At 38.2% G+C, this 15407-nt stretch overlaps 1 protein-coding gene across 1 annotated transcript in view; it reads right to left on the reverse strand.

Moving 5' to 3' along the window:
* Positions 1–3446: 3446 nt before the first annotated feature.
* The window catches only part of LOC133516523 (paired box pox-neuro protein), a 40924-nt gene continuing 28963 nt past the window's right edge, over positions 3447–15407 (reverse strand). The window contains exons 3-4 of the mRNA XM_061849511.1: positions 5577–5772; positions 3447–4552 (exon numbers count right to left, since the gene is read on the reverse strand). Of these exons, the coding sequence (XP_061705495.1) occupies positions 3885–4552; positions 5577–5772 (864 nt within the window). The 3' untranslated portion in view covers positions 3447–3884. The remainder of the gene's footprint in view (positions 4553–5576; positions 5773–15407) is intronic.

A 15407-nucleotide genomic window follows, 5' to 3' on the forward strand; every position in this document is an offset into this window, starting at 1 on the left:
CTTGATCGTGTCTGAATGCCGAATAGGTCTGTGCCTTCGATGCAACTTCGATGCCTCACCTGCCAAGAAATTACAAAATGGCGGACGACTGTTTGATATGTCACCGTCTTTAAGAATTATTTCGCTTAAAATTTAATTTTTTCTTCGCAAGTGTGATGAATAACCTTGTGTGTAGCTCCGGGGGTAAGAATACTGCAAACTCGGGTTTTTAATTAGCCTGCGGCTGTCCGGAATTACTGCCCTCGTGTCCAAAATTTCACTTACCGCCCTCGTTGCACAATGTAGGTACTATAACCAGCCTGGGCCATTACCGCGAAAATCGAAGTTCGTCAATTGCGGACATTTTTCTCTGTCACTCTTATTACGTCTTAGTGAGAGTAAAAGAGAAAGATCCCCGCAATTTGCGAATTTCGGTTTTCGCGGTAGGCCCCCTGTTCCTATCTCTATTTACCCGCGTATAATCATATTGATGTCCCACTCGCACAATTAACCACCGGCATAATGGGCGGGACAGCAATATATATAATTACACGCGTGTGATAGAGATAAAGGAACAGGCGGGTTAATGTAAGAAGAATTCCTCTTGCGAAGCGTCCTTTCTTTACCTACAAACCTCATTTTTGAATGTTCGTACGAATTTATTGAGTATTATATTCTTTGATTTATATACCCGGGTAAATCTTCTACCTGACATCTATGTAACAAAGAAATGTTGAAATAGAGGTGGATTATCAAAGATCTTTGTAGCCACAGTAAATTTACTGCCATCTTTCGACACATGATTGAAACTTTTAGAACGCCATTTGACCTTATTCTTTCATTGATATGTGTTAAATATCAAAAAGTGGCGCCATTTAATCGATCAAAGCTCAAAGATATGGCGGCATCGTTTCGAGCGATGGCGCCACAACCTTTATCCTATGCCCGGTAAGATAGCGCCGCTTTTTGATATGTAATGCCCCCGGAACCAATTTTGTAATGCGAGTCTTTGTTTTCCCGGTTCCGGGATTGTTTTTGTATGGAAAACTAGCACCGGGAGCAACCTCTATTGGCAACAACCTGTTATATAGTAGTACCATAGTAAGTCGGTAGCATAGCTATTTACTGTAAGTAAATACCGTCTGATAACTCGCACTCACTTGCTTAGTTTCGCTCGTGTTGAAACCTAAATGCCTACGCAGTGTCTAGTATTAGCTAGGTATTCAGAAATTATAGGTTATGGGCCCAGCGGAGATCCGGTAGGGTTATTAAATTGATCCGTGGAATCAGTGGAAATGATTGGGAGTCAGAACAGCTGATTATCTACAGTAGTGTGAATTATAATTGACCGTGAGAGAAGGTAATCCTTGCTATAACAAAATATGTATATGTTGCTTTTACAAGTTGACAGAAATTTCATGTCGAAACCCGAAACCTACGGTGTTTTCGATGCCATCTGTCATGTTTACTCGCGTAATGATTTTACATTTTTCTTTATATAGTTAGAAAGAGAGCGCTTTAGGTGTGAAGTTAGGCACGTATCGAAAACTACACGAACTTCTTCCTCGCGTTGTCTTGGCATTTTGCCATGGCTCATGGGAGCCTGGGGTCCGCTTGACAACTAATCCCAAGATTTGGCGTAGGCACTAGTTTTTACGAAAGCGACTGCCATCTGACCTTCCAACCCAGAGGGTAAACTAGGCCTTGTTGGGATTAGTCCGTTTTCCTCCCAATGTTTTCCTTCACCGAAAAGCGACTGGTAAATATCAAATGATATTTCGTACATAAGTTCCGAAAACTCATTGGTACGAGCCGGGGTTTGAACCCGCGATCTCGGGATTGCAAGTCGCACGCTCTCGCTAGGCCACCAGCGCTTCCACATTTTCCGCTATCGAGTAACGTATTCAGTACCCCTAGTGTAAATAAATTCGATTTCGAAACGTGACGTACGCGTTTGCGTTTAGTCTCATTTTGTATTGGATTTAGAAAGAGCGCGCCAAGCGGGACTTTTTGGAAACTCAAAATCCTATACAAAACGGTTGTCACGTTAATGATGTCCATTAAATTTACACTAGGGGTACTGATCTCATGGTAGCCACACAGATGTCCTGGTAGCCACACTGATGCAATAGGGGTTAACATTGTCTGTATTTACTTTAGGGTTTTTAAAATAAAATGGTATCATCATCTTAAATATTTGGTTTATTGTGCTGTTTTATTTAAACAACTATTGTGTCCCTACGGAAACTATACAAGAATATGATACTGTCAAATAAATATAAATACTAAATAAGAAATAGATGAATGTGTGAAACAAAACAACTTTTTTTTAATAATTTCAATGTGTTTTTTGCGGAAAAACTAAACGATCCAACATGAAATAGAGTAATCTGACTGAAATAATGCCTGAATCGAATGATATATTTAAACGGTTGACGTTTAAGGCTAGGTTTACACGGCGTACATTTTTCCCGTGGGTACAATACGGGACTTTATTGAATACCGTAGTGACAGCAAAATTTGTATGGCAACTTTCAAAATCGTTCACACGGCGTTATAAAATAAATAATAGTACTACCGTTCAAAAATGACACTTCCTACAAAACCGAAGTTTGTCAGCGATTCAGGGTCGAATTATGCTGTCCCTTTCTAATGTATGGAACTATCCATATTGGCCATTTAGGGTTGTCAAAATTAAAGTCATTATTTTATCTGTGGCCGTGCATGTATAGGGACGTCAAGTTGTGCCAACCCTAATAATTGCCCGGAGCAATACCTGAACCGAGCGGAGCCGGAAAAAGTCGAAAGGAGAAATGTCGATGTCGCCCCGCAGACGGCGTCTATGCAGGAATACCGACTAGCTATGTGAACCTAGCCTTAGTCTGTCTAATCCAATGAATCCCCCTCCCCACCCTTTGAGAATTCCGACACCTAAACTAAGAAGTAGGTAAATATTGACCGTACTGACTGAATCAATCTATTAATTACTACTTTATATTACTTGGTCAAAATTTAATAATGGCGTAAAGACAAAATATTTTGAAAAGTTTCTATTTACTAAAACTATTTGTTTACAATATCACAGAATCATATATTACACGATGATTAAACTAAGTTTATTCTACATCTAAATAATTAGTAAGTAATTTTACAGCGATGATATAGACAACATTACTTACTTAAAATCAACTTTCATTCAAACAACAAACATTGAAAGTTTTCAAGTAAGCATTTCTAAAATAATTTGTATAATATGGTGTAAAGCGACAAGTTTTAATTTTGTAAAATATATTATTTTTCACGATTAAAATCTTGCCGAGTATCTTTAGTTTTTCTTGATTATGGCAAATAATCTACAGTGTAGAACACACAATTTGTCACTTTAAAATAACATAATTTTGCATGCAAGTAAATTTTTTTGATAAGCTAATGATATTATAATAATGAAAATTGTGTATCTGTCCAAAAAAGAAATACATCTAATTAAGATTATAACAAAGAATTACAAGGAATAAGTTTTTAAGTTATTCTAACAACAAACAATTATTTTATTTCATAACAATAGTTTGTTTACTAAAGTTATTTTGTTTCAGCATAATAGTCACTGGAATTCATAGTTTAGGTGTTCTATCACTGGTGAAAGTCAGTTTTGTATGGCACGAAACTTATTCCCATCCAAAAATATTCAGCGTCGACCAATTTAAAGGATTTATTACTAGATATATTATATATACAACACTAAATTACATCCAAATAAAATACCTAACCAAATGCAAGAGTAAGATAACACTACGATAATCTCTTCCGAATTATGGCAAATTTATTTATACATTTTTCTCTAAAACAATAGGTACTGATTTAAATATTATTACAATGGCCAGTGATAAACAGCTGCCTATCACATTTTAGTGACCTGCTTTTATTTCAGGCCTTTCCGATTCTGCGAAGCCATCGTTGGAACTCTGCCCCGAGCAAAAGCTGGCAGGCGAGCTTCTGTTACTAGAGTCCTTCTCCCTTCCATACTCTATCATACTCCCGCTGGGTTGTCGCAGAAAGTTCTGGAACACGACCGGCTTCGAATTGACCATCTTGTCTGGCTTCTTCAGAAGCTCTTCGATAGAGTAAGGATTTTTCTTCTTCTCTTTTTCAAGCGGCGTTTTTCTTTCTTCTTCCGTCTCAGGTTTATCTCTACTATCGTCGCTGGTTTCGACAGAAATGTGCTCAGAATTTTCGGACTTCACTTCGTCTGGATTGATCCTGGTTAAAAGATCGTTGTGCAGATTAATGGCGTATGGTGAGAAATTTTTCGAGTCCGGATGGTAGGGGATCATGATTCTCTGCCATGGGGATATGGGGTAGGGTTTCAAGAGGCCTTGAGCTTGGACCTGGTTGGCTAGGAGCCAGGAGGTGGCCAGCCGCCTGTCGTAGAGCGGCTCCGAGGGTTGAGGAGGTGGGATTCTGACTGCAGTGTGCGCGAAGTACGGTGGGTTCTGCTGAGATGGCATAGCTGGTGGTAGGTTCTTCAGCGACATGTAATCCATGACGTTTTGAGGTTCTGATGGTTGGTAGGAATCTGAAAAGAAAATAAACTATTATTTATCTGTTATGTACCCAAAATGGACACTCATTATTTCAAAATTGGATATCATGGACTAATAAATAAATCTACTTTTGGAAGTACCTATACAATGTTATTCCTCATTATTCCTCGTTTTAGCCCTTAGCTGGTTACATCCTAAAAGAGTCAAGGGAGGCTTGGAATACAACACCGGACCATTAGATTATATCTTTGTATATCCCATATACTCTATCTTAAACCCAAGATTTCGAGAACAGATTTACCTACATACTTATATGTAGGTATATTCTACGAATATTGCTCGTTTAAATGAACAAAGCAAAACAATCAGTTAAAACAAAACGGGGTACTAAAATTCTATGAACATCTTAACCTAATTAAAACCTACTAATTTAGTCGACATTTTATGGTTCCCGACAATCTGTTTTCCTATAATTAAATAGACATAGTTGTGTATGTCGCAGTCGCACCTGGTGCCGAGAATTTACGTCCGTTGTGAAGTTGTTTGACGTTGTTTGCTTTTATTTTGGTGTTGAAATACGATTATAGTTGGTTAATGTGTAGATTCTTGTCGCTTACATTTATAAGTAGATTTGATAAGAAGTTAAGAATGGAATGAATCATGGTTAAAAATATATTCTGTAATGGTGTATTTAGGCGAAAGGGACGATTTCACTTTGGTCAGGTACTTGATGAAGCGACCTTTCGAATCATTAAAAATATTAGACAGTCCGACAAACGGCGGAAATGTGGAAATCGGGTCTCGTATAACTCTCTGTAACATTATACACGTGTTCCTTGGAACTAATAAAGTAATAGGAGAGATAGTGGATACGGAAACCGAGCTGTTCAGCGTGGCGTATCGTATCACTGTGCCTTTTGACAGGGGCCCGAACTATGATCCGCGGGCTGGATCTGGCGCAGCCTTTCCATCCAAGGCATTTAGGCGCTGGACCTTCTTCATAACAGTAGGGGTTTCCACATGCTGAAAAGAAAGCAATGTTTAATATTTACATACCGCTCCTGCCTTCATCCTCGCTCCACGCTAGCCCGCTGTTCCTCAGGATCCTGTTCACAGACGACACAGAGGGTATGGAGTGGGGTTCGCACACGCGCGCGCTCAGCAGCCGCTCGCGGATCTCCCACGCGAACATGCCGGGGTTCTCCTGCTTAAGGCGCAGGATCTTCTTGACCACGGTCGGGGTCGCGACTTGCTGGAAAAGAAAGGGATATTTAGAGTACAGCTTTAAAACTTTAAGCTGGTGCGTTGAATTGGATTGATACGTTTAATGTTATCGTATTTTTTATGGACGCCGTAAGAAATTAAGCTGCATAGATGAAAGCTCTAAGCTTTGTGGTGTTTTGTTTAACCAATGATTTATTAACTGTATTAGATGTGTCAATTCGAGTTGTCAAATTTGTGCTTTCTAATTTGACCGCGAATTTAGATGGCACTGTACGGCTCCAAATTTTTTAAATATTTGTGCGGTTGTGGTTGTCAAAGATTATTAACCGACTTCAAGATTTCAAAAGGAGGATGTTATGAATTCGGTGTGTATGTATGTTTTTTTTTTATGTTTGTTACTTCATAACTCCGTCATTTCTGAACCGATTTTGAAAATTATTTTTTTGCTTGAATATACACAAATATATACAGATTGGTCCCGTTTTTATCAAAACTCAGTTCTGATGATGGGATCCATGAGGAATCGAGGGTACTTCTCAACATAGCCATTTTAAATATTATTTCATGCATGGTGTGAAATAATTTATTTTAATATAGTCGAATACCATATTGCGGGTATTTTACCAGTCTTTTTCATTTCATTGTATGAAATCCAAAATCAACAATAATCTTTCTTTCACCGGTCTCACTTATTAAAGTCGGTTTTTTTTCTTAAAAATTATGTTTTACAATCTGTTTACAAGTAACACAACAAAACATGTAGCGCCATACAGCGATTTTATAGGCATTACAATACCAATATATTTATACATCTTATAGATACTGTGCTGAAGGGTGCCCATACATTCTACGACTTTTCTCTTTCCGCACAGACTCTGCCTACAGTCAATTTTTTACAATTAAATGTTGTTTTTACCGAAATACGTAAGCGTCGGGAATTTCACATTAAAATTCGTAACAAATACAGGTACCGTAAGGTAAGACAGCGGCAAGCTCTTTTTGCAGTAGCAATATCGCTTGGTAAAGCGATATGATCCTTAAATGACAATAATCCCATTTGTTCTTAATGCATGTTCGTTGTGCAGGTTTGTTTTTTGAGTGCGGATAATTATTTATTTATTGCAGATTGCTTCCTGGTTGCACTTGGTGTAGATAAGTAGTAGCTAGTACTCGCTTGTAATATATTTATAATATAATGTTATGATTTGAAATCGTGAGTAAGTAAGCGGCGTTTAAGTTTTAAAAGTTACGGCCACTCCAAACGTCACCGATAATCGCATGTACAGTCAGCTGCACAGATAGGTGACCCCCCTGCATACAATCAGTGTATACATTGAGGCATTTAGTTGATCGATTGAATTCGTTGCTCCTGCTCCTACGTAACTAGGAATTATGTCAAATGGCATGCCATTTGTTGCTACGTCTGTTAAAGCCTATAAATAAGGAACTCTGTCTGACAGATCAGAGATAAAATACTAGACTAACATTGATTATTATTACATTTAGCATATAAAAAGCTTAAGCCAAAGGGATGGATAAATGTATTGGAAATAGGCTGGGTTCTTTAATGCTTTTTTTGTCAACCGCATATTACATATCTACATTACTATCTTGTTCTTACTACACGTGTGACATTTCCCAAAAACAATATTATCATCTAGATTAGCCAAAAATTACAAAACACAGTAGCCATATCGATCATAATACACAATAATACATCCTATACCAACAGCAAAAATTAACTGACCACATTTAGTCTTTATGCCCTTGAAATAAGGTATAAAAATAATCAGTGGCATGGACAGTTCACTCGCCACCGAGTAATGGGTAAAGCCGCGTACTAAGTCATTACTGGGGGCCACCTGTGAGTTCGCACGGACTTTAATACACCAATATTACCTGTGGACATGAAGTGCTGTAAAGATACGGGACTGTAATTAAAATTCCGACACTAAATCTAATTTTGATAAGCATTTTTATTGCAACGTTACTATATTTGTGTGCAATATAATATACCTACGGGAATACAGGAAAAAAAATGGTTTAACTATTGGGCATGTGCACAAATCACGCGAGATTCGATAGGGGGGGAGGGGAGTCAAAAAAGTAGCCGAAAAAACCTCGCGTGATTTGTGCACAAGCCCTTGGTTGAATCTGGATTAGTCTGGATGTTATAAATTGAAACATTGATCAAGTTTACTTAATTTATAAATTATGTATTTTTATCCAATATATATTATTTAATAAATTTCTTTTCAAAGTGCTGAATTTCTAAATACTTACGTGACTTAGAATATTGTGAAGTGTATATGTATATGTAAAAATCATGTAGGGGTACACCTTACTTCTTTGTAATAGGTGGAAAAATGTAAACATTTCTTTGATGTCGACTGTACCTTCGTAAGGACTTACGTGACCTATAGTAACCATCCCTATAATGGAACAGGCACCAGTAATGGGATGGTATAGATAAATCCTCTAAAACAAGTATTTACCATCAGTTTTAAATCGTTGGCAACATTTTACCATAAACAAGAGCCAATTAAAGAGCTACTTAAGTTTTATTTTACATTGATATTTGTTAGTTTGCAAATTAATTGCGCCAGCAAAAAACCATAATTTTAATTGGTTAATAATATTGAAACAAATTGAAGTAGCTTTCATTAAATACATACAAAACATAAAAGACGAATTGGACATTCAACTTTTAAAGCATAAAGCGGTAGAAATTTTACAGGTGTCGGTGAAATATCAAAAATTCTCAAAATTAACTCTTAAATGTTGAAAAACCATGATTATGCCGTTAACCTATGTGAGGCACTACACATCTTTTAAATACTTAATGCCGAACTACTTTAAGGAAGTAATTTTTAATTGTTTCCCTTTTACACAATAGCAATCCTCAAGTCGCACAAAATATTATGACATGCATTTCGAACGCATCAAAAATAATTATAGATTACCCCGTGAACGCACCCTTCGATTGAAAAAAGAAAAAATGGCGCTAAAATTGTGCGCTCAATAGGATATCGATTGAGCGTCTAATGGCGTAATTATTAGTTTCCCGCCAAAATTGACGCCTTCGCTCGAAAAGGGATACTTTACCACACCTAATCCCGAAGGCTACTATTTACACATTAACTTTGACAGACTACTTAAGCGTACCGTAATTATGTTTTAAAAGCACGCATGCGTGCGAGGAAGCGTTTTCGCGGCAAAAAATAGTTGTAATTGATTTTTAATCTGGATTCCGTAAATTCAATCAAACAGATGATAGTTGGGATGAAGGAAACGGTTGCAACGGAATGCTTTTTTTAGTAATCCTGTCGGTTGAATTTAATAAAACTGCAACTTCTCGTGGTTACTTCCTGTTTCGTACAATCCGATCAAACAGATAAGTCTGATAATTTTGATAGGGATTTGGTACCTTTCATCCTAAGTAGGTGTAGTTAGTTGCGCCTCTGCCGTATGTTAAATTAAATTGTTCAGATTCTTAAAATGTTCGGTCACGTTGTTGACTTCCATTTTCGGCTTTCATCAAATAATATTGTAGTAAATTGCATATTACAACAACCCATTTCCTATTAGAGTATCACTGTATATTAGAATTCCAAGACGAAACATATAGTTATATGTGCCTTATACATTCTAAGTTCTACAACACATGTCGCAAAGCTCCGCGTGTGATGTGAAACTGTAGTGTACTCGTAACTTTCATCTGCGTTAAAGTATAACAGATGACAGCAAAAAACCGCTTCATCTCATGGTCATTTACTCCGCATCATGATCGCAGTCTAAGTAGCTTGACTTGGGATTACGCATTATCGAGAACAGGTATATTTCTGGCCAACCTACCGCCACTACGAAACGGCGCGAAAAAAATACGCAGCGTAACCGGAAGAATCGCACCACTCCCTGCGGCGAAAGTGTAAAGTGGCTGATAGACGGGCGAGTAAGTTTGCGAACTTATGGCTCGACGACTTTTTTCGCTTGTAAAGTACGCGTACTTAGGCTCACACACGAGCGAAAAAGGTCGTCGAGCTGTAAGTTCGCGAACTTACTCGCACGTCTATCCGGGACTTTAAAGTTAAACGGAAATTCTTAATTCGAACTGACACATGAATAGTTGAAACGAAGATTTTGAGATATTTCAAAGATTGACACCACTTCAATACCAATAAGAATATGTACTTAGTGTACTCGGAGTAAGTACCTAGTTCCTTGACTTGTTGATCGTACACCGGGGCACAGATCATATTATAATGGGTCAGAGATTTGTCACAGGAGTGTCATCCGCCAATTGTGATAGTGTCTGAAAGAGTCTTCTTCCTCGCGTTGTCCCGGCATTTGCCACGGCTCATGGGAGCCTGGGGTCCGCTTGACAACTAATCCCAAGATTTGGCGTAGGCACTAGTTTTTATGAAAGCGACTGCCATCAGACCTTCCAACCCACAGGATAAACTAGGCCTTGTTGGGATTAGTCCGGTTTCCTCACGATGTTTTCCTTCACCGAAAAGCGACTGGTAAATATCAAATAATATTTCGTACATAAGTTCCGAAAAACTCATTGGTACGAGCCGGGGTTTGAACCCGCGACCTCCGGATTGCAAGTCGCACGCTCTTACCGCTAGGCCACCAGCGCTTCCACATTTTCCGCTATCGAGTGTGTCTGAAAGAGTATGGAGGGATATCATTGGATTCTGATTTTGTTCCATGTTGTAATGTTAGAATATATTTCTATTGTTGTTGTTCACTCTCATAGAGTACTGTTGAATAACGAATAATTAATTTTATGAGATGTCAGGTGCACATTGACATTTAATACGTAATACGTATGTGTTGTGGTTTGTTTAAAAATAAATATTTTGTCTATGCTATCATGGCGTTGTTTGAATTACTTATCTTTGGAATAAATATTAAGAGTGAAGAATAGCTTTTTTAATCTAAAGCAATAACGGTAATTTTTCTATGAGATTTCGGGAGAAAACGATTTCCACTAACTAAATTTCAACAAGTCACTTTTATTTTGATGTTGATCTATTCAGCATAATATATTCTAGGTTTATAGTTAAAAAAAAAGGAAAACCTATAAACTTATTATTTCATTGTGTCAATAACATCCTAAAAAATCACGGAGAATGGAAAATATTTAGAAGTGGAAAAACTTTTTCTCTTTTTGTATGGACGATATACGAGTATGTATGGTAGTTAACTCATAAGTAGAAGAGGGAGCTGGAAGGGGTAGACCTCGGCGGACTTTCTCTGATCAAATCGGGGAAATCCTGAAGAAAGGCCAGGTCAAGAGCACCCTAAACCGAAGAGCGTGTATGAGGAATGTCATGAAAGTGAAGGAAGCGCAAGAGGTATGTCAGGGTCGTAGCAAGTGGAAATCCGTGGTCTCTGCCTACACCTCCGGGAAATAGGCGTGATAAGATGTATGTATGTATGTATGTAGATAACTCATGTTACAAAATTATTGACATTATTACCGCTTTCTTCCTTTCTAATCAGGTATGTTAACATTTACGTGTATTTTATCTATGTTACTTACTCTTAATTACGTTACCCGGTAAGCAAAAAAGTTGGCACGATGCGGGCCAGCTGAATCCCAAAGTATCCCGTTGACATCGCCACAATAATTCATTCATAATTACGCACCCCGTAAACTAGACTATAGACGAAAACACCTGCCACATTAGCAGAGAAACCTCTAGAATTAATATCGAATCAATGTATCATTATAGTCATTACAGTAAAGTCGCACGCCCTGCGAATTATCTCTCACCCCATCAAGGTGGAAAGTCTAATAGAAATCCGTAATAAGAATCACTAATCGTCCACGCGTTTGCGGACAGTTACGCCATCTCGGTGCAAAAAGCGATATTGGATGTGTCAAGGCATGATGGATGTGCGGTGCAAAAACGGTGAACGGCGCCGTGACGTGCGCGGTGAGGGAATGCTACTGTGTCGCGCGTTGCGCACCGCTTTTGAGAATGTCACGTCAAAATTATATTGAAAATGTATTGATTAGAATTAGAATGCAAAAAATAAAGACAATTTCCAAATCTGTGAACTTTTCGGACTTTTTAAATTTTTTCGAAGTTTACGCAATTTGCACATCAGCAAGTAGGTACAGATGTGCTAGAGTCTGGCCAAGCTTCTACGAAATTATGGCGGTTAATATAACACTTGCATACTCTGTACTATCAAACACGGTGCAGAATTAGCTTAGCTTGACCCTAGTTGCTTGTGAGCAAATAAATGTATAAAAATTTATTATCGTTCCATATCTTTTTAAAATGCCAAGATTCCTACATCGAGGAATTAAGTATAATAGGGCCTGCACGGTTGACGGAAAACGACTATTCAAAGATGAAATTGTCAGGAAGGCACTCCTGCGTTATTATTTTATTTTTAGATCACCACGGATATCATACCGTACTACATAATATGTTCTTTACATAATTAAATGCGCCCTTATGTTGATAACAATACGGTTCTGTTTGTTTTAAGATTCGATGATTGTTCGAGTCTTAAATACTTTAGGTGCCTTGTGATTAAAGTTAACGGAAGGATTTCGATCATTACGTATTTTTCTGTGTTTTGTTTGGAATTAATGATACCCTATACCTTTTGCTCAGTTTTTGCACGCTGACATTTCGCAAGTAAGGCGCATCTGTAAGTTGGCCGGGTGGTCAACAAGATACAGTTTTAATAAGCGAATTTGGTGAATAAAAGCATAGCGAGTGGTTAGAAAAGTGGAATCTTGAGCGTTACGAGAGTTTCAGGGAACGAGGCCGAGGGTTAAACTTTTCTCCTGAGACACAAACATTTTCAGCACACCAAGTCGAGGAAAATACTAACTATGAAATTTTACTAAACATTTATCGTTCAAAATTTGCATCTGATTCACACATGCGAGTTAAATGCAACTTTCTTATCAGTTTTTGAAGTAAAAAGAGAGCTTTTACTAGCTGGTGTGCTAAAAAAATTTTAAATACGAAATTACTAAGCGAGCTGAATCTAATATAATAAAACAGGAAACTTGCCACCCATCCGGACGGTTTCATATAAGTACTTAGCAAGAAAGCTCCTTTCCTAGGGATATAATCGTAAACGTATAATTTAGATGCGTAGCCATAAGTAAGAAGTTTAGAGTCGGCTTACGCTTATACGACTGTACTTGAATGACACGTCGAGGCACTTCGCAATACTTAAATATTTTAATCAGTATATAAACTTTATATTCAGACTTCGCTGGCTCGGTCACGTGTAGAGGATGGGAGCAGATCGAAGTGTGAGAAGAGCACTCGACCAGTGGCGTAGCTGGAACTAATCTAGCTTTGGGCGAAACCACATCTGTGAGGCCCTTTTTGTTCATTGTGTATTCCCAAAGTAAGTAATAAAAAGGTTGGTTTTGCCCTTAAGTACAAGGCCGCGGGCGAAAGGCGAGAGCCGCATTGGCCTACGCCTAGCTACGCCACTGCATCCGGCACCAGTGCCCCCAGGGGCCTACCGCGAAAACCGAAATTCGCAAATTGCGGGGATCTTTCTCTTTTACTCTCACTAAGACGTAATTAGAGTGACAGAGAAAAATGCCCGCAATTGACGAATTTCGATTTTCGCGGTAGGCCCTCAGGGGTATAACCGCGAAAATCGAAGTTCGTATCAAAGATCCCCGCAATTTGTGAATTTCAGTTTTCGCGGTAGACCCTCTGGCACCCGGGTGGAAAACGTCCCAGATACCGTTGGAGTGACCAAATCCTAAAACACCTGACCGTCCTCGGAGTACCCAACTGGCGTGAAGTGCCGCAGAATAGTGCAGAGTGGCGTTCTGTTATGTCAGACGCTAAGATCCTTTTTTGGGTTACTGAGTCCGTGAAATAAGTAAGTAAACTGTAGATATTCTTGATACTATTTCTAAGTGTTTAAACTGATTCCCTTTAAAATATTCGTATAATTTTGGCCTACCACTATAAGATGACCTGTTCGAAGCTACATGGTTATACCTACAAATGATTAGCTAGGTTTCTCAAAGTGGGTTATGTTATCCAATTTTCGATCTTATTTCGACAAACACCAGGCCCGGCCAAGTCCATGGTACCTACGAGCCCGTCTAGGTGTCTTAAACCGTTCCAGGCCGGCTGCGATATCTCTAGAGCCCATATCATTATTTGAAGTCGCGCTAGATGTATGGAGTCGCGCTCGAGAACGCAACTCATGCTAGCAGGTCTGAAGCACATCATTTGCCTGTTCTCTAAGCAGGCTTATCGAAGTTGTCTCGGTATATCGAGCATTCGAGGCTCTTGAGATCGTACGATTCCACTTTTTGTTTTATTCACTATCATAACATGCTTGTTCTGTAATCGTTTGTTCATGCTACTTTTGATCTAACCATGTATCCAACGAGCTTGTCATTATACTGCTTATCGAGCGTTGCTACTGCGTCCTACCTGGAGAGATAAACTGGGCATATCTGCTATAATTTCCAATATGTTTTATGAAGCAGCTTTACGGTATTAAAGCGAGTAATAATATTGACAGTGTAATCCGGAGAACTCGTAAACGGTGTATTATCGGTGCAAATCCGAAAATCCGCCGATCGCCTGCCAATCGGCCGGCTTTTGTGGCGGCTAGTCGCGAGGTTTAGTCTGCCATGATGATATAATTCTGTGATAGGCACATAATATACTGTAGTCTATACCTTTCGCGTCGACTATGACAGTTAATTTTTAGGGTTCCGTACCAAAAAGGTACAAAAGGAAACCTTATTGCCTGTCCGTCCTGGAGCTATCGATTTGAAATTTTGAATAGTTAATGAACGCTAACCCAGACATATTGAAAATGGTTTTTTTATACACTTTAAAGGGGGTAAAATTTGAAAGTTTAGGTACTAGGTCGAGTGGGGTATCATTTGAAAGAGCTAAAATTAAACATTACAAAAAAGTTTTTTTTATATACCGAGATAAAAAAGAGTTTTGGAAGAAAACCTGAAAAATATACTCCCCGGATCTCCGAAGTTTACCGATAAAAAATTATCCAATTTTTACATAACGTTAACATTATAACATTATCTTGAAAACTTTTTTATTTATTATCAAAAATCATTTTTAAATTTTATTTGCAATTTAACCTCCTTTGTGGATCTTAAATTCCTTGAAATTTCTATGAGATTACACTTAAAACAAAACACGTTCTTTCAAATTAAATAAAACTTGTTGAAATCGGTTCACAAAAAGAATTATCCCAATAAAAACAACATACACACAGATCGCGCAAATTAGTTTGCCAATTTACTGTTATATGGCGCTGTTCACAATTATGCTTAGTATACTTCTGGTCAAAAGCCTTTCGTGTTTATTATTACATGAGATAGTTGAAAGTTTGTACGAAACCCTCAGTGCGCGAGTTAAACAGAGTCTTACTTAACCAGTTTTTAGGGTTCCGTAGCCAAATGGCAAAAAACGGAACCCTTATAGATTCGTCATGTCCGTCTGTCTGTCCGATTCTGTCACAGCCACTTTTTTCCAAAACTATAAAAGCTATACTGTTCAAACTTGGTAAGTAGATGTATTCTATGAACCGCATTATGATGTTTACACAAAAATAGAAAAAAAACAATAAATTTTGGGGGTTCCCCATACTTAGAACTGAAACTCAAAA

The sequence above is a fragment of the Cydia pomonella genome, chromosome 3 (genome assembly GCF_033807575.1).
Source record: "Cydia pomonella isolate Wapato2018A chromosome 3, ilCydPomo1, whole genome shotgun sequence".
In the NCBI taxonomy this organism is placed as follows: Eukaryota; Metazoa; Arthropoda; class Insecta; order Lepidoptera; family Tortricidae; genus Cydia; species Cydia pomonella.